A 26307-nucleotide genomic window follows, 5' to 3' on the forward strand; every position below is an offset into this window, starting at 1 on the left:
TGTAGCTAAAATCAGTATAGGTATGGTACGACTGCATGTTAAAAGTAAAGAAATTTTGAGAGAACCTTTTTTTTGCATTACTAAAATGACATGAAGATAATAATTAACCTGTGAATATTAATGAAGACAAGGTTGAGCCTCAGTTGTAAAATAGTACTGAACAGAGACATAAAATATATGCAGAAACAGCTATGATGCCTGCATTAGATATAGGAGATAAAAGTATGGTACAGACGTATGCTAACTCTTCCAAACTTCATAAAGCAGTGGGATTTTTTTTTCATGCGAGGCAATAAGTGTCCCACACCCAAAGGACTTATTTTTTTATGATCCTATGAGGCAATGCATCACATATGTGGAAGTATCGTAAGGCACAAATTATAAGATACCTAGTTACAAGACTATTCAAAGAAAATTCAGAACACAACAGTGTAGAAAAGGCAATGTCTTTTTTATTTTTGTAGGTGCTTTACTGATCAGTACTAATAAAGAAAATACTTAATTTGTTTAGAGCATTGTTAGGATAACAAGCGAAAGGAGTTCCAACAACACCATTGGAAAAATGAAAGTATCTAGGACATGTAATTCATAGGAATGAAATGTGTGTCATAAAGTAATTAAGACACAGGAGTATAATCTAGCAGCTACCTGAATGGCATGTAGTGTGAGACAAGCACACAGCAGGCTAAGCGATGGTCTTATCCTGTTACCTATAAAAGGATAGGAGGAAGACATAGTATTATGCCACAAAAGGCCAAGATGTAAGAAATACGACTGATTGAATTCTGAGAGTTATTGGCATGCTTGATTAACAATCATAATGTAACACTGTGGAGGAAGTGGGAGAAAATGACGCCTGTAGTTAATAATAATCATGGTGAAACTTAGATAAAATAAAAGTGAATGGGTTACATATATCAAAGTGTTTAAGGAAACGAGGATGTCGGTACCATCAGTCTCTAACTGTTAGAGAAATAATTAAGAATGTGTTAGGTACATATTATTACTCACCTTTACTAATGTAGTTCTATTTCTCTGTGAATCAGTACCTGGAGTTCTGCATGGAGACGATCTCCAGAGTGACCTTACCTGAAGAGTAATATTGGCACATGGGCTGTGGCTGGTGGTTTTTATAAAAGGGGTAGTGCTAATCCAAACAAGGAGTCAAGTTGCTCATTAGTAATGGTACAGTAAAGCAAGACTCTAAGTAACCCACTTTTTATGTCACTGATACCATTCGGATACATATTATAAAGGAATTTGGTCAGAAGAATAGGACCAATCAACAGTCATCCTAACGAATCCAGAATGTTCAAAATCACAGGATGCTTCTTTAAAGTTTTCTCAGGCAAGTTGGGGGGTTGGGTTGGGTTGTTTGGGGAAGGAGACCAGACAGCGAGGTCATCAGTCTCATCGGATTAGGGAAGGATGGGGGAGAAAGTCGGCCGTGCCCTTCAGAGGAACCATCCCGGCACTTGCCTGGAGTGATTGAGGGAAATCACGGAAAATCATGATGGCCGGACGCGGGATTGAACCGTCGTCCTCTCGAATGTGAGTCCAGTGTCTAACTCTCAGGCAAGTCCTTGATTAAAATGAATGAAATAGTTACTGAGCTATGTAAAGGGAACTAATAATGTAAGTAGTGTTGGGAAAGAGGCAGATCTGCATCATCAACAGCCAGGGCACATTGTCAAAGTAATAATTAATTTATTAAACTTTATCCCAAGATTGGGAATCCCTAGTTGTAAAAGAAAAAGAAAAACGAGATGATAGCAGGGAGTGAAAAGATAGCTCCAATGAAGAAAACTTTTAACAATCCAAGCAGTGGGATTGCTCCACTCATATGATAGAAATGCAATCACTATCCTCTAGGAATATAATACTATAAGAATCAAAAGCCATTGCTTCTACTCCCTTATTGTTCGAAGCATTTTAAATGTAAGGAGTCAGTAGTAGAACAACAAATAAAAATAGCCGGAAGAAGTTCTGACAGATACGAACAACAAGATATTTTTGATGTTAGTGTCATTACAAGATACGGAAAAATGAAACTAGTTTATTTGATGATTAGGGAAATGTACAAATTATTAAAGCCACTACGCAAAGAAATCCCAGTTATGAATTATGAAAATAACTCGACACTAGTCAGTATATAAAAATTAATGGTGCTTGGGTACAAAAAAAGCCATATTTTTGAAAACTATGCCACAGACATTAACTGATATTTTCACAATATTAATATGTGAAGTCATAAATCCTATGAAGTGAAATGAGTAGTTGGTATCAAATGGAATTTGAACCATAAGTAATATTATGCACATTTAGTGTCGAATTCTCCAAAATTTTGTTTCATAATATTCATGAATACAATGTTAATCTTCGTTGGGCAAAGAGCCAGTTTCATTAATGAATCAAAACTGTGTTCCTAAAGTATAACAAGAGATATGTGTATCTGAGGTTCACTGATCATCTTGTAATTATTATAAAATGAAACCAGAGGTCACTCAGCTTGTGATGATGATATGTGGTGCGCTGCTCCAGAGTTTAGTGAGCAGCACTGTCCTTATTTCCAACTTGAGCGAAATCAGGTGGCCTGATTTGACCTACTTATGTAATTTTCTTTATATTATGTGTAGACTGAAATTTTGTTGTTCTTCTGCCTGTTGCATGTCATATGGAAGTATTCCTAGCAGGTGATTCCACCGATGCAGTAAATCAGCAGTGCAGGCCATAATCACAATATCACCAGTGCTCGTCGACAGTGATAACATAGGGTCATCATTGTCAGCATCACCTCTGCATATCGTTAAAAATACGTTTAAAATGAATATATGGAAACATATCAATTTTGCAGAAGTTCTCGAGCTTGTATGACCGTTTTTTGTTGTCAGTGTCTTGTAAATTAAATGTGTGTTAATGAAATGTGTACAACTATGTCTACTGATTAGCGTAATAATTGTACCACCCAACAAGACAATGGATGTTGCAATTTGACTGAGGCCTACTGCGAAATAACTTTTCCAATCAGTAATCGATCCATTTTGGGGAGGCAAGGTCTTCAGTGTTGACCTTATGTTGGTCTGTGAACATTGCTGTGAAAGTTATCAGTGGTTAAGTTTTCTGGAAAACATTTAAATACATCGGAACATATAAATGAAAGCTTTTTGAGTTTGTGAAGAAGTGCCAGAATTAGATTTAGAGAAGTTAAATTACTTAAAGTCTTAACTACTTCTGAAGTGATAATCTTTGAACAATGTAGCGAAATAGTATCTTTTATTGCTTGGCCGGAATTTTGACCTTGGTGGGCTTTCAAAAGTAATTTCTGGTCAATACCGCTACACAAACTTTTCATCCTGCTATTAACAGTTTCGGATTAGAGATGTGTTTCGGATTAGAGGTGTGTTTGACAATAAAATGAATATAGGAATTTGAAACAGTAACACTTTTTACAATCTCATATCAGATAGTAACTGACATTTAAGAAGAAAACAATGTGAACTGATATATTTTGATGTTACTCAGCAGAGTTGTTAAGGAATATCTGCGTCCAAATAAACTTCGTGATGTCTAGGTGTAATTGTTTTAGTGGAATGGAAAAAAGTAATTCTTGTTCAGCGACGACGATTTATTGAAAATTTAAAAGCAGGTCCTTTTCAGCTAGGCCAACTAAACGATCCTTATGTGTAGGTACAGAAATTGGAAAACATTTCATGATAAAGAAGATATAAAATCATTTAGAAAGAACTTCGTATGAGGTGTGCTTCTCCAGTTGACGTGGTCATACGAAAGTCGATGTATTTTATTTGAGTCATACATACTCAAGGACTCCAAAGGAGTTGTTAATAGACAATGCAAATCTTATTGTCCCTTTCAAATAGGACAGTATAAATTCAAAATATATTTACCAAGCCCATGTAAGAGCCAAGATGACATTCAATGAATTTGTCAGGATATGCACCAATACTGGAATCACACGCAATAAAGCTTTCTGGTGGTTGATAAAATAGAAGATTGAATAATGATCAATATAGATGGAACTTCCAGGAGTTTCTACTTAGTAGGTGGTGCACCAATATGCAACTATATCAGTATATGTATTGTACACTACCGACAAATTTGAATGTGTGTCATACAATCATTCCGAGGGCGTGGAGAACATGCGACAATTAATCAACAGAAAAATTGAGAAAGTTTACGAAAAAAATAATGGAACTGGAACGTTTTATTGAAGCAGTAGCTGGAAAAGGGGAGATGTCGAATGAAAGAACTGAAGAAGTCAATTGAAGACCAGTGGATATGCGCAATTTTATCGATGCAATAAACACAGAAGTTAAATCCCGTCACCACCAATAGTTTCAAAGTTGTGTACCACCACATAACTGTCTCAGCATACAATAAAATGATGGTGACAAAGCATAAAGTTACTGAAGCGTGAACAGCTAGTCATAAGAAACTATGATTGCTACGATTAGGACACTTACAATGAGAACAGTCTCTCTCAGAAATGTTTAAAAGGCTCTCGCAAATTATGGATGGAGGTAGAAAAGCAGAAGAGGAAAGAAACACTTTTACCGATTACATTAACAAAAACACTGATAGAGAGTTAGATAACATATATGAGGTTAGCAAGGTTGTGCATTCCAGGTACTGTAAGTCATCCCATAAAAAAGGAGAGTGAGATAGAAGCTAAAGGGTTTTAATTTTTTTTTAAGAATTGAGAAAATTTCTGTGTAATTTGTGCTTATCAACTGCGTGAAAAGGTGTTTTGGTTAAACACAAGAAGCACCCTATAATAGCTGAGAAACTTAGTAAGAAAGGGACAGTAAATAGACAGATTGTAATACCATCACACTCAGTGTTAGATGTTCACATTCCACCTGAGAGGTCAGTTTCTAACAGCAGCAACAAGTTCAAGAGTTCCAAGAAGATCGACAACAACAAAAAGGCACCAGACAAAAATGATAATTATTTATGGTAAAGCCACTTGCTTCACAATAGGAGGAAGCAAACATGCATCAGACGTCTCCTATTTCCACACACCAGACAGAAAATCATATTTGCAACACTCTGATCATATATTGTCACAATATCAAAGGACTATGAAATTAAGTTAGTGGACTTGAAATCCTCACACGTGAACTAATATATTTTCAGATATACATGTCTTGCATACAAATGAACTCTGGCTAAAAGAGCCAGAGCTATCAGTGTATTGAAAATTTTATGTTAGTTCACCATTAAGCTAGGAAAAACAATAAAATTGTTGTTACCTGTAAATACCTAAAAATGGTATAAAAAGTTGACCTTTCCATCCCTGTGAAATACATTCTTTAGACAAAGAGATAAAATTAGCACGATTAGAGTTTTAAGGCCTAAATATGTGCTTCAAGTATGTATAAAGATCACCTTATGGTAATTTCCCTCTCTTTCTTAATAACTTAATATTATTACAAGAAAATGGCTCTCACAATAATTCTAAGAGCGTTTTTGGAAGAGGAGATCTCAATACTGATTTTCTTGAATCTCCCAAAATGCCACAGTTGGTGAACTTGATGGTTTCTTTCAACTTGATCATAAAATTCATGTCTCTAACACGGCTAAAAAGTTGTCTTGACCTCGTTGCAACTTGCATTGATTGCTTATAAAGGTCAGGGATGCTGGCTTTTCAGATCACAGTGCATTTGTTATTTAACTGAAATCACCAAACCCTGTACTTCCTTCTGACAGAGTATCTATCAAATGCAGAAGCTATAATGACAGTAATTTAAATAATAATATATATAATTTAAGGAAAGATGATGGAAAAGTGTAAATGTTTCAGCAACAGCATATGGAAAATTTGAAAACTTCATCCAGATATTCCAGTACCACTCCATTTACCATTTCGAAGAAAAACAAAAATTCTGACCCACAAAAAGAAAAATTCTTGCCTTACAAAAGGCTTTAAAACATCCTCAGTGAAAATGAGGCTACTGCACAGAGCTAGCAAACTGGACAATAGCAAGTTGGAAGAGTCCAATTTGTACTTTAAAAAATACAAAAATACTGGTAGAAGAATGATTAAAGCAGCAAAAAAGGCTCACAATGGTAACCTCACCAGGAACTCCTGTAGCAAATGTAAGACTCTACGGCGTACAATAAACGACCAAACTGGGAAAAACAGAACCACAGAGGATAAATTCATGTTCATCACAGAATGGCAAAAAAAAAAAAAAAAAAATACAGAAAATATACATAACATTTCCAATGTTTGTGACAAATATTTTTCAGGAATTTCAAAAAAAATTTGTCTCCTTTTCAAACACTGTACACCCTCAGCCCAACAACAATATTCCCATGAACTCCTTTTTCCTATCCCCAACACCGCCTTTTGAAATAGAGGTTATTTATAAGGGAAAGAATGAAACAAATATTCTCTATTGGCCATGATATGATATTTTGATTTTGACTTGAAAAGTATTTCAGTTTCAGCATGAGCCTCACTCTTAACATCATTAACATCTGTTTTGAGGAGGGAACATTTCCTGACCAGACAAAAATTTCTAAAATTATACCACAGTACAAGAAAGGAGAGAAAACTGCCATGGAAAATAGTCCTACTACAATATTATATGAGTTTTCAAAAATTTTTGAACGCTATGTTTCTACAATGTCAGGAAGCTTTTTAAACTCCAACAATCTTATAACATCTTCTCAATATGGTTTTTGCAAAAGTAAACCAACCATAAATATGTATGAGTTTTTAAAGAAGTGCTCAAGTCTAATTGATAATAAACAGCCTGTTGATGGTGTATTCCTTGCCCAATCTAAAGCCTTTGACAGAGAGTGCTCCTTGAAAAACTTGAGAAATTTGGAATCAGCGGTACTGCCCACAGATAGTTCAGTAGCTACTTAAGTGAAAGGAGACAATATGCAGAAATTATAAATCCCGAGGATTCAACCTATTGCAGGTCAGATATCGTAAATACAATTTGTGGGGTCCCACAGGGGTCTATTCTTGGCCCAGTCCTTTTCACATTATTCATCAATGACTCAGAAAACCTCCCTACATCCCTAATGCTAATTCTTTTTCCTATGCTGATGGTACAAATATTTTAATTTCCAACAGAGAAGATATACTTCAAGGAACAGTCAATGAAACTAGCTTCACATAAAATGTTGGTTCGAGGCAAAAAGACTGCTAATAAACACTTATAATACTGTAAGGATGAACTTTCACACAAGGCAGAGTATTATCCCCTTCAATATAAATATACATACTGGCAAAGTTGAAGTTTTTGTGTGCAGGACACCAAATTCCTTGCACAAATCGTCAGTAGTACACGAAACCGGAAACTGCATGTAGAGAAAGTTGCAAAGAAGCTCAGCAAAATGTGCTACCCACTCAGATCAATAAAAGAGTCAGCCAACATTCACACTTTCAAGTTTGTATACCATGCTCTGTTTGAATCCATTATGAGCTGTGGCCTAATTTTTTGGGGAAATAGTTCTGAACCAAATAAATTTGCAAACTACAAAAATAAATGGTCAGAATATTGGCATCAAATAATGTCATCAAAAAACAGGACGGAACACTGTAAACCACTGTTTAAAGAGTTAAAAATCCTTAAAATGCCATATCTTTATATAATCGAAATGGTTTATTATGTAGCTAACCATTTAGGAACCCTACACAGAAATCTAGTTTACCACACATACACAACACCAGAAATAGATCTTAGTTAAAAATTATAGCACATAGCAGTAAATTATATGCTGATGGTGTTACACATGTAGACATATAAATTTACAACCATCTCCCATCAAAGATCGAGACAATTAATAATCCTAAGGAAATGAGAACAGAACTAAAACAAATTTTATGAAATCACTGTTTCAATTCTGTTACTGCATTTCTTGGCACAAAATTCTTATTTCTCCATAAAAGCTCATCCTCTTTTACACATTGTAGCTCTGTTTAAATAGTACATTTTCTGTCCATGCTGTATGCATTTGTATCCAAACCTAAACTTTGTAATACAGGAGTAAACTTTCCTCTTTGCAATGTTATTTCTTCTATCCATGTTCTGTACTTTGTATGTAAACCTAACACTTTAATACAGAAGTGTATTGCCTTTACTATTTTACATTATTAATGAATTTTAAATGTATATGGTACTTCTGCATTTCCATGTTGTTTGGTTATACGTTTTGTTGCCTTAATAATGTACACTTGTTTAGACAAACTGTGCAAGTTTGAATTTTTCAGAAGATATCTAGGTATATCCTTTTCTGTTTGTTGGCATTATTTATGTATTATATGAACAATTGTATGATTATAATATCACAGTCATAATCATTTTAACTATGTATTAGTATCATCTCATAGTCAATTTTGACTTGTCCTTTATCGTCATATGCTTCTCTGCACACAATGTATGGTCTACAGGATAAATAAAATTACAGAATATAAATTACACTTCTTATTGTTTGACTCATATTCTTAAAATAATAGTACTTAACCACATGTTCAATCTTTTTAACTGCAAAATGTCCATACTCTTGATGTATTCCTTATTTCACTGGAAGGTCTTAAGAGTGGGTATGCAAATTCATCGCCTTCTGCTGTTCTTCTAATCGCTCCATTACAATGTTCCATTATATATTACCCAGTTTTCCTTCCTGTTGTGGTTAGGAATACACAGATGACTCTAATAATTTTATTTTTAACTTTGTATCTAAGTTATTTTCCATCATTATCATTTGGGATAACTTTCTTACACATTTATTATTTTGACCTTTTTTATAAAATAAATTCGAAACTTGGTATTCAGCTCATACATGCCTTGTTTTTCTTCCAACCATGCAGGAAATCATGATAATGTATCAGGAATTGTATTTTTTGGTCCTTCAGTGTAACGGATTTCACAATAAAATTCTCAAAGAACAGAGATGTAGAAATGGGGTTGGTTGGTTGTTTTGGGGAAGGAGACCAGACAGCGAGGTCATTGGTCTTATCGGATTAGGGAAGGATGAGGAAGGAAGTCGGCCGTGACCTTTGAAATGAACCATCCCGGCATTTGCCTGGAGCGATTTAGGGAAATCACGGAAAACCTAAATCAGGATGGCCGGACGCGGGATTGAACAGTCGTCCTCCTGAATGCGAGTCCAGTGTCTACCCACTGCTCCACCTCACTCGGTAGAAATGGGGGAAAGGGGATGAGAGAGTCAGAACCTTCCCAGAGTCATGAAGGGTTTCTTGTAGCTTTAGCATATGGAAGTCATTAGTCATGATGAATATGAGATTAAATTATACCTGTTGAACATGTACAATGACTGCTAGATTGCAAAGTTTAGCGAGAAGTGCTACAGTAGCTATGAATTGGGATGCTATGTTGAGCTTCAGTCCCTACTTTTTATCAGTGGATGTTGGTACACTTCGTGTTGACTGCCTTATATTTTGACTGCGGCCAACACTAGTGAGCAAACAGCTGTAGTGATATAGTAGTGTGGCTAACTCGTGTTGGGTGTGTCAACTGAAAAATGAATAGCGCAGCGAGAGGGTCTGAACATGAACAACTCTATAATGTTGTTACTTCCATGGGTACTTTACACCACAACTGCTGATTACCAAAGCACATGGGTGCCTCAACTGGCATCATTGTGTAGCAGACAGATAACAATCCCCCTTTTATGTCCCTCCTCAATGTGGGGTCAAAATTCTCCTTATTGTTTTGTCCGCATCTCACACCCCATTGAGATCAAGGCTTAACTTAATCCTGACAACTTATGTTGACTGCTATCAATATCTGTACAGCGGAATTGTGCCGTTTGAGATCATTAAAACTTGAAATAAAGGCATCATGGCTTAAACATGATAGTGATTACCAAAAAACTTGAATGCTTTCAATACTTTAGACTCTAGAATTTCTTGGTGTTTAATTTGTAGTGATGTGATAACAGGATACTAATAGGCATCCTTGTTGGTAGGCAGCGGGAAAATTGCTCCTCCCCCTGGAATCTGGGTACACAGTTTTCAATCACATAATTAATGGATAACCGTCAGTTCCCTGAGTTGTAATATGGTTTTATGTCATCTTTTCAATTTAATTCTTATGACATGATATGTCTCGAAACTATACAACTCATTTATATAAAAAAACGAGAATTCTAAAGACTTATCTCCCGCCCCCTCCCTCAATGAAAAATTACTGTCAATGGCCTTGAGCATATACAGTACATAAGTTTGACCTATTTCCACTGGCGCAATTCCACCCAGTGGCTGTGTCCTAGGGTCACTGACAAATCAGCAAGCCTGTGTTTGTTTACTTGAGGGTTAAATGATGAATATAATCTGTGGAGCTATTAAAACGTTTCGTTGCTCTGATATCTACAAGGGAGTTGCAGAACTTAGGATGACTGAGGTTGTGTTGTTTTTCTGATTCACCTGATATGGTATTTCACAGTAAGCTTTTTATTTATAATTTGGAAAAGTGAGTATTATTTAATGAATGTGTTACTTTAAACATGCTAATCTTACATGGAAATAAAAGTACCTTTCATATCATCCCTTCAATATTAAGGATAGGCACTTACCACATAAATAAATCTTAAATACTCTGTTTCTAGTGCTCTTTTAAATGCATTAAAATAAGGTCAGTGCTCCAGAAGACAGACCCGTTGGGGAAAATACACTATAATAGTGGAAATGCGACTTTATATGCACTGTAATGTAGAGAATAATGTTTGTAGACGAACAGAAAATGTTAAATTAGTCATTACTGTGCCAAAAGTGCCTGCTGAATGGGACATGGGGGAAGCAACAAAGAAGCCATCCTATAGTTTGTCTTAAATACATAATTTTGCTTTCAATTCATAATTCATTTCGTCAATAGTTTGAAAGCGCTGCCAATCCTTTCCCTGATATGCCACATGTACAAATTATGCCCTAAAGGTTTTGAGAATATTTACAAATTGTGTTCACCTGGAAAACAACAAAGACTAGTAACATGGTCAAGAAAACTGAAAGCTGTTGAATACTGCAAAATCACATAAATCCCTCATAGCGGACCTGTTTTCCTGCCATAAGCTAATAGCAGTACAGCTTGTTCAATGGAATGTTGTGAGTGAAATCTCCCACTGTGCTGACAACATTTGCAGCACCCATTACAATATAACCAGTTGCTGTGATGGAAATGACGCTAGGAAATAGCAACTTTTTATAGCTATGAATATGAAATTAAATTAAATTAATGCCATAGCTCAAGGTATTGGCAGACTAAGCCCAAGGCCCGTACAGAGAAACTAAATGAGGCCCCCAGTCTGCTTAGAAATTAGCGTATTTGTTGTGCTCATTTTGTAAAAAGTTATTAATACTGAATAGATGTAATGACTGATAAAAAATTAAGTATTTATGATGAGTATACTGTACGCTTTAGTAATTGTAATACACATAGTTCAGGGTGTACGCGAGAAAACCCCAAACAGCATTCAGCACAGCGACCATCACGCAGAGTGTAAGGAAATAATAAAGAACAGGATAAGAAAATTATTTTTTATTTTATACGTTTGGAAAAAAAGTTTGTACAGCTATTATAACAGTTAGTTTCGTAATATTAGTACGAGAGAGTGCTTATTCTTGATATTATTAGAGTACGTGTTTTCGTGTCTATTTTACTGAAATTCTGCATAACGTCGTTGAAATCTATTTCATTTGAAATTTTTCTTTCAGTTGATAAATTGACAGACTGGCTTGTTGTTCTTAATTCACCATAGAATGAAGACAGATTTTCATTAGATCAGTTTAGAAAAACTTCTCTTGCATCGTGCAACTTAGACATGAATGGCCAAGAAGTATTGGATTATAAGTGATAAATGTAATGATTCACTGAAGTCTCATTTAATTGTAAATTGAGGAATTTCCTGGGCTGACCATCTAGCAGCTACGTTAACACTCGTATCGACTGCATCTGCGATAGCATTTTATTTCTTGCAACACCTGTTCCTTCTAAAACTCATCGTAAATTTCTACCAGATTCTCCAGTGTTACTGCCAGAGCGTCATCCGGAACTGCGAGTATTAATTTCGTTTCAACAATTTGGAAATTTAGTAGATTTATTTCATGGACGTGTATCGTTATGACAATTCTTGTATAAATCGATCTGTGCATACAAACACTGATCGGCGAACTTCGTCTTGGATCGATAATCCAGCATCATGAGTTAGTTCATCCGACATTGTTTTATTTACACTCCCTCTTCCTCGTCGATTAATGTTAATGTCCACATTATTGCATTTTTAGTGCCAAAAGTAACAGTATAGCCTATTCTTGTGGTTCGTTCCGTCACTAGAAGCTCATTCGGGGTTTAGATTTGGCGAGTCCTTCATCCAAAGCCATTTTTGGAGACTGTCCTCCAGTATCATGTGCCAAAAGTTGATGTAGGTCAGAAAGGTATGTGGCGACTATCGACCAAGTCGCGGGTAATATCTTTGTTTTTGGCAAGCTCTTTGCCCCAGTCTGTGGTCGCGCGTGAAAGTGTACGGACGTGTACCGAGAATTCAGAACGTAAACAACTGTATATGTGTGCTTACGAGAAATAAAAATAGTGTTTATTACATGTGGTGTAGCGTGCATCATTGGATTCGGCAACCCTACCACGCTAAACCCATACTGGTGACCCCGAATTTTGTTCGCGAGTGCTACAACGAAATCTTATACCATCGAGCAGTACACAATGGACCGCTTGCTGCCTGCTACACCGAACACGTGCCAACTAAGTGTTCCAACGGACGCTTCGGCATGGTTTTACAATTATTCACCGTGCGTCCGCAATAGTTCTACGCAGTTTCCGAACACATCGACTAGCTGTACTCAACAGGACAGTGTTTATACAATTCCACAGCCACGTGTTCCGAGTGCTCAACAGCCGACGCAATGTGCTCAAACCCCAGTGACTATGTTTACAGGTTTCCCAAGTGCAAGTGTGAATTTTCCACCCGAATCAGTGACTGTACAAATCGAGCCGGACGCTCAAGACAGGAGAGTTCATATTTCTGCCGGAACTTCGGATTTTGCACCAACCCCCCCTACACCACCAGCGTCCGCTTTACGAGTGTTTCCGACGGCACACGCCGTTCCTGCCGCGTGTGTTCCACAAACATTAGGTGATTTTAACTATTTTAATGTACCTGTAGGGGAGGGGCCCGGAAACTGTATTCCGTCGTTCGCCGCACATCGGTCGACTACGGTCGATTCTACCGCGCCGGTCCATTCTACGCCCGTCGGCGTTACTCCGTCGACCGCTCGATTCGTTGATTTCTCGACCAAGGTCGAGCCAGCCGCGCCTACCGTGCCGCGTGCCACTGACAGTGGCGGAAGCTGGTGCACCGCTACGGCACCCGAGACAATTACGTTGCAGAACTATGGACAGGGAGAGACAGTTTCTGATAAACATTTATGTCAAGACTTTCCCACCCGTTGGCCGAAGCTACCACCCCTTCGCAAGGATCACCCACGCACATGGTTTGCCTTGGTCGACCACGTCCTGCAGCTACACGGCGTGGCCGACGACAATTCGAAGTTCCTATGCTTACTGTGTCACCTCCATGATGAACTGGATCTGATCTGCGACATTGTGGCTTCACCCCCCGCTACGGACAAATATGCATTCGCCTGACGCACCATCCTCGAGCGACTATCCACATCGACAGAGGAAGCTATCCGCCTCATCAGTCAGGAATCGCTGGGATCCAGGTCCCCGTCGCAACTCTGGCGTCAACTCCGCGCTATGATTGACACGCATCACATGCCGGACATTACACTTTGGACCATCTGGTTGCTGAAACTTCCCCCGCAAGTTCAACTTCACCTTCTACATGTAACTTCGGCCCCACTAGATGCCAAACTGAAGATCGCAGACCAGGTTTACAACATTCTGCCCCCCCCCCCCCCCCGCATACCCCCCCAGGGTGCCCTCAGGCCTCAGGGGTTGGCACACCTGCGCGGCAGTTCCCATCCTGCAGTACAGAGTGCGTACGACTCGCTCCACGCATGCACGCGGAGCCAACGCCGCCTGGCAACCGCCGCAGTAACTCCTCTCCTACCAGCACTACTGCAGCGTCGCCATCGGAGGGAACTACAAACAAGTCCCCCTCCACTGCCGCTTCGACCTCAACCAGCGCGACGGGCGACCCCACGCGCCGCCCCGCTTGGTGTTATTTCCACTCCCGCTTTGGCAACGCAGCTAAGAAATGTCGTTCTCCATGCGCGTTCCCAAACTAATAACGCAACCCAATTCAGGCGCTATGGGCCGCGTTGCACCGCACAGACGCCTATCACTAAATACTTCTTCTCCTCACGTGCCAGGACGCTTGTACGTGAAAGATGCAGTGTCTTGCCTTTCATTTCTAGTCGACACAGGGGCCGAGGTTAGTGTGATACCTTTGTCCGCAGGTATTAAATTCGAGCTTCAGCCTTGCCCCCCGCTTCGAGCCGCCAATAATTCCCTGATCCGCTCTCATGGAATAACGAATTTAAGCCTTAAACTGCAGGACATTAATACGCCCTTACAGTGGACTTTCGTTATCGCGGATGTGGATGAACCCGTGCTTGGGGTAGATTTTCTCTTAGCCCACGCACTGTCACCCAACCTACAACGAGGTACACTAACCTTTAACTCGGGAGACCATACCACCGGTTCAGATATCTTACCCCTCTCATCCGAAAGCGCCATTCTGCTGTGTGAGCTAGCGGAAACTGCTGTTGCAGTGCTTTCTCTTAGATCACACAACGACAAACTTCGGGACAGCAATGGGGCCCTCCGCTTACGCATCGCCGCCGTGCAAGCCAAGCTCACGGACGCGCGTAAGCAGACCGCCCAGCTGTCGCACACGGCCACGCCCCCAACCCCCGCACCACTTCCTCGCACCTGCAGCCGACGCCGCATGACATTTCTACTGCCGGACGGAAGCTGTACCCGCAATGCTACCAGGTACCCCACCGAGCTCTTCGACAAGGACTACCAGTGGATCACCGCCACTGCTGCTGAACTGCCGGCCTTGGACACACACACGTGTGCATTACAGGTTAGTCACAGTGCAACGGGTGCTGGTCCAGCATCCCTATCGGTGTTCGCGATCAATAACGGTACTGTCCACAGAATAAATACCACAGAAGGCCCACCGGTACGTGCAAAGGCTAGGCGTTTAAATCCGGAAAAACTTAAACACGCTAAAGCTATTGTTCAGGAACTTTTAGATAATAAGACTATCCGCCCTTCTTCTAGTTGTTGGTCGTCACCCATTCATTTGGTGCCCAAGAAAGATGACACTTTCCGCCTCAGCGGTGACTATCGGGCGCTTAACGCCAGAACAATTTTAGATAATTATCCCATCCCAAATATTCAAGACTTTGCTTCCCAGCTGCATGGGGCACAAATTTTCAGTGTAGTCGATTGTCATAAGGCGTACCACCAACTGCCAATGGCACCTGAGGACGTTGAAAAGACCGCTATCATCACCCCGTTCGGGTTGTTCGAGTATTTGTTTATGCCATTCGGCCTTAAAAATGCTGCACAGACGTGGCAACGGTTCATCGACTCGCTGGTTGGAAAACTGGACTTTGCATATGCGTACCTGGACGACTTGTTAATTTTTTCTTCCTCCCTCGAGGAACATGAACAACATTTAAATGCAGTGTTCCAACTATTAAAAGCAAACGGTATCGCAGTGAACAATACTAAGTCACAACTCCGCCGCACCAGTGTCACTTTTCTGGGCCACAGAGTTTCTGGCGACGGCATCCACCCCCTAATTGAACGGGTGGAGGCCATTAGTACGGTGCCTTTGCCCAAAGATTTTCAGGGCCTCCGCCGCTTCCTTGGAACGGTAAATTACTACCGTAAACATATTCCCCGCGCCGCCGACATACAAGCCCCACTGACGGATGCCCTCGCAGGAAAAAACACATCAGGGTCTCGGGCGGTCACGTGGACTCCAGATATGCGTCGCGCATTTGATAATCTAAAGTCAGCCTTACAGACAGCTGTTACGCTTGCTCACCCCATTCCTGATGCTGCCATCTCGCTTACTACAGACGCAAGTGATACAGCAGTGGGGGCAGTACTTCAGCAATCCGTGGGTTCTGTTGTACAGCCGCTCAGATTTTTCTCCCACAAACTGACCGCTTCCCAACGTAAATGGTCGACCTTCGACCGGGAACTGTTTGCTATTTACGCTGCTATCAAATATTTCCAAGACGATATCGAAGGTCGCCATCTCGTGGTATTTACCGACCACGAGCCATTGGTTTACGCTTTCCGTAACCCAGGTAAGGACTCATCCCCGAGACGTTTTAGGGATATGGACCTTATATGTCAGTTTATGAATGACATACGTTACGTCAGAGGCGCAGACAATGTCGTCGCTGATTTTCTGTCTCGGGTGTCGGTTTTATCTTCACAACTGGACCTCAGTGAGCTCCCTAAATTGCAGACAGAGGATACTGAACTCGCAGCATTGCGTTCCGATATCAAAACAGGACTCAAACTAGAGTTACGGACACTTCCTGGGTTTTCATCACCCATCTGGTGCGACATTTCAACAGGACGCATACGCCCGGTGATTCCTGCACCTCTCCGCCGGGACATATTTAATAGTATCCACGACTTGGCACACCCTGGCATTCGCGCCTCCGCACGTCTGGTATCTGAACGTTTTGTTTGGCCCGGGGTGATAAAACAGTGTCGCAGTTGGGCACGAGCATGTGTGGCTTGTCAGTGCGCAAAAGTAGGACGTCATGCACAGCCCCCCATGGGTACGTTCGATGTGGCAAAAAGAAGATTCCAGCACATACACATCGATATCGTCGGGCCCTTACCCCCCTCAGGCCCCTTCCGTTACATGCTGTCCACAATTGACAGGTTTACCCGCTGGGTAGAGGTAATTCCTCTCACTACTATCACAGCCGATGCAGTGGCCCGAGCCCTGCTGTTAATGTGGATCTCGCGCTTCGGCTGCCCAGTCTCTGTCACCACCGACCAGGGCCGCCAGTTCGAGTCTGCCCTCTTCCGACAGCTTTGTGAACTGTGTGGGGTGAAACGATTTAGGACTACAGCATACCACCCCCAGAGCAATGGGCTTGTGGAACGCTGGCACCGAACGCTTAAAGCTTCCCTGATGTGCCACGGAGGTGAGTGGGCCGATGCCTTACCATGGGTAATGTTAGGCGTTCGGGCCGCGCACAAAGAGGACCTTGGCGCATCCCTGGCAGAGGTACTGTATGGAGAACCCCTCACACTCCCAGCAGAGTTAGTCGAGCCTTCACTTCCTCCAGATCAAATCTGCGACTCGACATTCGTCGGGCAGGTCAAGGAGCTAATTGCTAACATCCGCGTGCCGCCTCCTCGACCACACACGCCCCCTCCCGTATTTCTGCATAAGGACTTGGCATCGTGCACTCATGTCATGGTGCATGATGACACCATCCGACCGGCACCCAGACCTCCATATACGGGCCCGCACAGAGTCATATCACGGCGTACCAACACGTTCGAAGTGCTCATTAACAGCACGCCTCAAACGGTATCCGTCTGCCGCCTCAAACCTGCATGGACTCTGGGAGAACTGCCCGATACCCCACCCAGTCAGACCCCATCCCCTGCTGCACCCACCTCGCATGAGGCATCTACCGACAGTCCATGGATGAGCGACGCCCATTCCCACACGTGTGACGTTCCCCACTCCCAGTCGTGTGACAGTGCTACAGGTGCATGTGACATTCCTATGCAGAGTGATGCGTGTGATGACTTACCCTCCTACAGGCAGCCCCTCGCCTCTCCCCTGTTAGGATTCAATGATGTATCAGGGACCAGCCTCAGAGCGTGTGATGTCACCGATGACGACTCGTGTGGAGATTCTGTCAACCCGTATAAGGAAGTGGTAGTGAATGTCAACACAGATCTTATTTGCAGCTCTAATGTGTTTTTTGTTATGCAGCCGGGTAATGTGTACATCTTCTACGAACAAGCCAGCTTCCCCAGTGACAACTTAACTCACATTCATCTCCTCCAGTCTGTCCCCTTGCCTGTTGGTACTGACCCATCAACGGTCAAAGTCCTACGTACCGCCACAGGCATTCAGATCCGCTATCCTGGCCCCTCACAACCCACCATCCCCTCCCCAGATCCCTCAACTGCTGTACGAGGATTCACCCGGTCAGGCAGGACCATCCGCCCCCCTCGCTGGCTCGAAGACTTCAATTACTAATGTAATGTAATGTAAGGTATGGTTTCTGATTAAACACCCTCTCCCTCCCCCCTGGGTGTTCCCTTTACATGTATGCCCCAATATTTATGTTTGTGCTCCACACTCTAGGGGGGGGGGGGGGGGCTAATGTGGCGACTATCGACCAAGTCGCGGGTAATATCTTTGTTTTTGGCAAGCTCTTTGCCCCAGTCTGTGGTCGCGCGTGAAAGTGTACGGACGTGTACCGAGAATTCAGAATGTAAACAACTGTATATGTGTGCTTACGAGAAATAAAAATAGTGTTTATTACATGTGGTGTAGCGTGCATCATTGGATTCGGCAACTCTACCACGCTAAACCCATAGGTAAAATCACCTATACAGATAAGACAAAACATTATGACCACTGCCCACCGCGAGGTTAGATGCCACCTGGTGACGTTGCAGTCACGTGACGCGCTATGAAAAAGACGTAAGCTCAGCCGAGACGGATGGGGGATCATACTAGCGAAAATATGGGCTGCAAATGGAGGAATCCACTGAGAAAAGCTACTTTGTTGAAAGACAGATTATTATTACGCAAAGCCTGTCAACGAGTATCTCGGAAACGGCGAAGCTGTTCGAATGTTCACGTGCTACTGTCTTGAGCATCTATGGAAAGAAGTAAAAGGACAGAGAAACTAACACTAGGCGGTAAATAGTTGGACGACGACGACTCTTCACAGAACGTGGGGAAAGTAGGATAGATGATGATCTGCGCCATGTCTGCGAAAAGAGCACAATGCTAGTGCATGCACAAGTGTTTCACAGCACACCCTCCATCGTGCATTGTTGAACATGGAGGTCTCACAGCTGACCACCTCTGTGTGTTTACATGTTGCCCGACGACACAGTCAGTTGCGATTACAGAGGGCGCGGGACCATCGGGATTCGACCGTCGACCAGTGGAAACGTGTCGGCTCTTCGGGTGAACCATATGTGTGCTACACTAGGTCGATGGTCGTCTCCACAAACGCTGTCATCGAGGTGAATGGCGGCTCGAAATGTGCAGCACGATACGGACGCAGGTTAGTGGGAGCAGTATTATGCTAAGGGAGATATTCTACTGTGCTTGCATGGGCCCTGTGGTAGTAATCGAAAACACACTAACAACTGCGAGCCACCTTCATCCCTTCATGCTTGATATCTTCCCGTTGGTGATTTCTTGTCTTAGCAGTATAATTGTCGGTGTCTCGGAGCCATAACCGTGCTACAGTGGTTCGAGGAGCATTGTAGTGAACTCATATTTCTGTTGGACCCATCTATGTCGCTTTCGGGCACCATCACTGCATACACAAATCAGAGGCCCGTTATTTACGCGAATTACATGACCTGTGCGTAGACATCTAATGCCACATACATCCAGAAACCAATGAACAAGCTGTCGGATCCGCGAATCAGTGATGTATTTCGTTCCAAAAATGGACAAACAAGCTATTAAGCAGGTGGTCATAATGTTCTGGCGCATCAGTGTATAGCTGAAAGGAGCAAGCTTTCTGCTGAGATGGTATGAGAATTTGCCTTGGATGGATCTTCCATATCTTCCAAAGTACTCACAACTGTTTCCACGTTTCCTATTGTAGCTATGAACTGTAATGAGCACTCCATCCAGCATCAGAGAATCGTTTCAAACTTTTTTCCGCTTTTACTACACGTAATTCCCCTCTATATGTAAAAGACGAGAAGAATGATTACATCTTCTCTGCAGCTCCAAAACAGGTGACACTAAACGGAGCGCTTGAGATTGTATTAATTCCACAAAGATTTAAGAATTGATTAGTACAGGGACTGAACGTAGATTTTGCACTGACTTCAGGATTTTTTCGTTGAACTCCTTCATGTACTCCTGGCTTTGTCGAAGCGTTGTCATATCTTTGAGCCCCACACAGCGCAACATCCAGCCCGTCTTTTTCCAGCTGCTGTTGAACCTATTTTTTTCACATATGCAGAATGAATATATATATATATATATATATATATATATATATATATATATATATATATATATATATCGCGATGAGGTTTTCATTGAACTGTAGCTGACATTTTGGCGAATTTCTTGACGTTCATGAGTAATTTTGTATGGTTTATAGTCACCGAATCACAACAATGACTTGTTTTGTAATGGAACTGTACACTTCCACACTGATTCAGGCAAGTGGATAAAAACAAGCTCTTGGTCTAGCATCATTTGGTGCGTGTTTTTCAAGACCCGCGTCATTGGTTCCTGTTTCATTGACGGCAGTATAAATATACTCAAGTATCTCGAGCCTCTAAGACATGCTACTGCTGCTGCGTTTATAGGAAGACATCCTACTGTATAGAGGGCAATCAGTGTAGTACCAACATGACGGACGTCCCTCGTATTGCACATTTAATGACAGACACTCTTAGGAGAACATTTGGAGACCATTCGAACCGTCGTCCAGGAAACTCAAAATGGTCTGCACTCTCACCGCTACGGTCGCATGTTCGAATCCTGCCTCGGGCATGGATGTGTGTGATGTCCTTAGGTTAGTTAGGTTTAAGTAGTTCTAAGTTCTAGGGGACTGATGACCTCAGAAGTTGAGTCCCATAGTGCTCAGAGCCATTTGAACCATTTTTGCACTCTCACCAAACGTAACACTTCCATACTTTTATCTGTGGCGAAAATTAAAACAAGACCACTCCTGAAGGCATGTAATGCCTTATAGCGCAGACATGTACTGCAGTTAACTGCAGATGAAAATCCAATTGCAGTATTGCAGGAATGCCCGATGTCCATATTTGGAGAACTTGGTATGACAGCCGAGATAATAAACTCACGAACCACACTTGAGTTATGTGCTTGCTCACATTTGGTATAGTAGGGCAGACGTTTGTGAATATATCTGGGGTGCCTGTCTTCGCTGCCTCGTCCTGTAGTGTGGCCACATTACGCGAATGCAGTGGCCCACAGCGTACAAAATAAGAAATTGCAGTTGTACTTGACGCAAACGTTTACGTACCACGCGGATCAATTTCTTGGATCGCCGCTACATGAGTGTGAAACAAACGAGAATAGTATGTTACATGTCCACTGTTTTCAGTTAGATAGGAATGCTTTTTGGTTAAAAAAAAACAAACAAAAAACAAAAATAGCGAGTTACATGTGAACAGTGGTTCGGCAATAACACTTTTTTCATTTAGACACAAAAAACTTCAAAACATAAGTGTAAGTTACAGAAACGTAGCTCGCTACTCTCCCATTTCATTGTTCAATTTGCCCAAAGGAGCCAATCAATCAATGAAAAAAATAATCTACAGACTACTAATAGGTCCAACGCTAATAGTTTTCTTGTTGTACTGATTAAAAAACTGCAGTGATGTGCTTTTTTGACTTGGTCTGCTTCTGGACTATTACCACAGTCAGTCTGTGGAATTTTTAAACATTCCCTTCCATGTAATTTCTCACGTTGCAGATTAGAAAATACATATTCTAGAAAATCATCTTTCTTACACTAATGTATATTACGATTATTTTAGGCATATAATGCCACAACGTTTCAACACTGAGCATTTCATATGTTCATTACCTCTTTTTAGGAACAATCATCGAGCCAACAGCTCAAAAAAGATCTTCGCAAGCATCAGTCATATCATTTTTTCAAACTAAAGTAGCAAAAGTGGCATCACTCAATGAAGACCTTAAAGACAGTGGTGAAAACGTGTTAAAATACTGGTAAATATCTAGTTTCACTTCTTGTTGTCAATCTGACGTAGTCACTTCAGAATGTACGTGCGATTATGTTTGCTTTTCCCCATTTCGAACTCCACCTGCAAAAATGACATTTCTTCGTTTTTTGACAGAATCAACTTAAGAGATGCTGACGTATTTAATATATTGTGGTATATTCGTGAAGGGGTAACTCTGCTGAGAAAGAAAGTAATTGAAGTGGACTGCTGCATCACAAGCAGTCAATAGGCGCTAAGTACTAGCGATTTACGGAGCGATTTACATCAACATCAATAAGCATCACAGTATTTCTACTATAGTATCTTCATTTCCATTCGTTTGTACTACAATTTTGAGTACATGCAACCTGTTTTTCAATCCTAATCGTTGAAACTATTTATGACAGTTCAGCTGCTAATATTTTGAGATACTGATCCGAATGAACATCTAATACTTGAATAGAGTTGAGCCCCCCCCGCCCCCCCCCCCCTCCTCCCAGAAGAAAAAAATTATCATTTCTCCTGTTGAAGGAACAAAACCCATGTCATCAGTTTGTTATGAAATAACTTCTACTCATTGAAGAGGTCAGTTCCTGATGCTCGGTGCACACTATGGTTTTTGTTTTCTGCTAAGAGATACCTAAATTTTCTGAAAGTGCGGACTACAGCTGACGCTTTCTTTTGTATAATGGAATAATTTCTCTCCCCTTCCATAGATAAATGTCCTTGGAAAACCTCGCAAGCCACAATCGGAGGCGTCTGTTGATATCATAGTTACCTCATTGAGACTTGTCTGGTACAACAGAGGCGAATATAACAATTTTTCTTTAATTTCATCAAAAACTAATTTGTCTTCCTCACTCCAGAACAGATGTGACAGTTGTTTCAACAATTGCGTAATAAGAAGAGTCTTAACATGATCTTCCGTTAGAAATTTTCGAAAGAAGTTTATCATGCCTAGAAATGACCGTAACTGTTTGTTGTTATGAGAATAACGACCTTTAACGACATCTTCAACCCGTTGTAGGTCTCCACCCACAATACGACCTAGAAATTTTAGCTTCTTCATACTAAATGAAGATTTGGCCAGTTTTACAGTAATTCCCCATTTGTTCAAACTTATTAAAAAGTTCCTCTAACGCCTCTTTATGCTCGATCCATGTCTTGAAAATAATGAACAAGTCATCGACGTTGCCCGAAGGCAAATGTAATGCCCGCATGAATACAGATACTGACATATTAAGGCCAAACGCCAAAACACTGAATTGAAAGGACCACCTTTCAAAGAGAGATGCTGTTTAAGGATGTGACTGTGTTTGCAGGACAACCTGCCAGTAGCCAGGTGCTACTAATACATCTTGCTCATTTAATTTAGCTAGTACTTGTTCCACTGGTAACTGTTTATCTCTTTGAATCTGTGTAATTTGATTTAGTGCTCTGGTGTCTAAAGCCAGATGTCGAGTTTTTATTGTATTCACTCTGGGGTCATTCAGTTATACTCTGTTCTATCACCTTTTTAATTGCTGATGTAGTAGCTGCTTCAGACAACATAATCCTAACAATAATGGAATATTCACATTTGGTACTACCTAAAAATTTTAATCAAATCTTAAATTGCCAAAAAGGAATGACACCAACATTTATTCCTTTACATCTTTCCTCTACTTCCAGTAATACCCATTAATTCAGCTGAATATGCGGTATCTGAAGAAACTGGACTCTCCCTATGCGAAATGATATCATTGAGATGGTATTACACAGTATTAGCGGGCTGTCACCTGGAGATGACTAATTCCTTATCTGATGTGGTTACCAGGACTGTATGTTTGTGACTGGCCAAACGCATCAAACACTGAATAACAAATAAAATGTCGTGCGACTAGGGCCTCCCGTCGGGTAGACCTTTCGCCGTGTGCAAGTCTTTCGATTTGACACCACTTGCGCGTCGATGGGGATGAAATGATGATGATTAGGGTAACACAACACCCAGTCCCTGAGTGGAGAAAATCTCCGACCCACCCGGGAACCGAACCCGAGGTCTTAGGATTGACATTCTGTCACGCTCACCACTCAGCTACCGGGGGCGGACACACTGAATAATAATAAGATAGGACGTGGTATGCCGAATGATAACAAATGCTCTTTTACAGAAGACTCATTACAGTTCAGTAGAGTTTGTGTCAGTCTCTCTATTCCAACCTGTATCCATGCGTACTAGCCCAACAGCACTGTGGGCGAGCCTCTGGGGAGTCTTGAAAACATGGAGAGCCGCCGGTGCTTATTTGAGACCTTGAGTCATTTCGTGATCGTGAGGCATACGCTTTTGGCTCTATTTGTCGATGACTGCCCATAAGAAGTGATGACTGGGATGGATTCTCAGACTGGCGCACAGCTTTACTTTGTCGCGAATGAGCAGCAAAGCATATCCATCGGCGAGAGTAAAAGGAATTGTGTCTCTCTGGAACGCCTGTCCCCTTTTTTTTTTTTTTTTTTTTTTTTTTAGAGTAAGTTAGCTGACTCTCTGCCCACGGAGAGCCAAACGTGTGGTGTGTGCAGGCGCTGGCGGAGTGGATGGCTGAAGCTGGGACGAGTCGGGAGGATTTGTCGCGGTTGCTGAAGACTGCGACGCGCGCCAACGCGGCAGACCTCTCGCTGTCTGCGGGCGTCGTGCTAGATCAAGACGAGCTGACCGCCATCACCGCGCCCTCCGACGACGCCTTCATCGCCGACCAGTCCGAGACGGTGAGCCCTGTGCGCTACCTATTTGGCGGCGTTCATTCATGTATGGGGTTTTGTGAAGAAATTAATTGATGTAGCCTTTGACTATCCAGTTCTTTTTTCTATGTTGTTATTTGATCCCCCTTGCCCTATATGGGTGGAGGGTGAACTGCCAGCGGTACAATCTCAGCAAGCCGCCTTACAATATGTGACATAGTGTTCCTTGTGTACTAGTGTCACTTTCCCCTTTTTCTGTTCCACTTACGTACAGTTCGCTGGAAAAACGATTGCCGGCAAGCCTCTGTGTGGGCTCGATTATATCTTCATGGTCTTCGAGAAGCGACATACTGGTTGACTTTCATGAACGTATTCTACCGGAACTTTAACAATAGACCACGCTGTGATGCAGAACGCCTCTCTTGCAGCGTCTGCCCCTGGGCTTGGCTGAGTATCTCTGTGTTGCTTTCGCGCTTACTAGAGCAACCTGTAACGAAACGTGCTGCCGCTGTTTGGATCTTCTCTATTTCATGTATTAAGCCCATATGGTACCCCAGACTGGCGAACAGTATTCAAGTATTTTTCGAGCAAATCTTTTGTAAGTTACATCCTTTGTTCCTGAGGATTCTTCCAATGATTCCAGTGAATCAATCAGTCTGACATCTACCTTACCTGCAGTTAATTTAATGTGACAGTTCCATACGAGTACTCCTAGATATTTTATCTAAATAAGTGCTTCGAATGGTTGTTCTGCAATTGTGCTCCCAACACGTTAGTAATGGAACAACCTGCGTACCACCCCACTTTACATTGTTGCCAGATGTATCCATGATGGCGGCATTGACATCATCCAATATCGCGGCATGTAGACTTGGCAACAGCGCAAAACGTCATCCAAGATGGCGGCCATGACGTCATCCGATGACGCACGTACCCTTCTACAAGATGGCGGCTTTTAACGGGAAAGTGCCGCGCCCCCCTCCCCCAGAATAATGGCGGGAAGTTAAAATTCCAATCACACCGCAGTTATCTCTACTAACCTAAGAAAAATCGCGGGAAGATAAGTCACTTGGGCTACCCCCACTAATCTAAGTCAAATGGTTCAAATGGCTCTGAGCACTATGGGACTTAACATCTATGGTCATCAGTCCCCTAGAACTTAGAACTACTTAAACCTAACTAGCCTAAGGACATCACACAACACCCAGTCATCATGAGGCAGAGAAAATCCCTGACCCTGCCGAATCTAAGTCATCTGACCGCCACTTCTTCCTATGAACTGGCACCAAGTTTGAATTTTGGCTGTAAGTAAAGGTCAATTCGCGTATTTCTACTACGTTAAGGAAATGGCGCGAAAAAAGGACACTTGGACTAACCTCAGTCACCTGACCGCCACCTCCTCCTAAAGATTCGTGGGAAAAGGACTTGCACATTTGTCTTTATTTAAACAATTTCATGCAGTATGGCCATCAAGTGTGTTCACCACGAGGTCCGGACTCCAACTGACTTAGTACACAGCGACATCACCAGAGAGTGCTCTCATCTATGACGTAATCCAAAATGGAAGGAAACACTGTGTTCACCACAAGGTCCAGATTCAAACTGACTTAGTACACAGTGCGACCACCGGAGGGCGCTG

The 26307-nt window shown here is 41.8% G+C and overlaps 1 protein-coding gene across 1 annotated transcript in view; it reads left to right on the forward strand.

Moving 5' to 3' along the window:
- LOC126456347 (damage-control phosphatase ARMT1-like) overlaps positions 1-26307 on the forward strand; it is a 144016-nt gene that overhangs the window by 33748 nt on the left and 83961 nt on the right. Inside the window, exon 3 of the mRNA XM_050092100.1 lies at positions 24510-24695. Coding sequence (XP_049948057.1) covers positions 24510-24695 — 186 coding nt within the window. The remainder of the gene's footprint in view (positions 1-24509; positions 24696-26307) is intronic.

This window comes from Schistocerca serialis, chromosome 2 (genome assembly GCF_023864345.2).
Source record: "Schistocerca serialis cubense isolate TAMUIC-IGC-003099 chromosome 2, iqSchSeri2.2, whole genome shotgun sequence".
NCBI classification, from domain to species: domain Eukaryota; kingdom Metazoa; phylum Arthropoda; class Insecta; order Orthoptera; family Acrididae; genus Schistocerca; species Schistocerca serialis.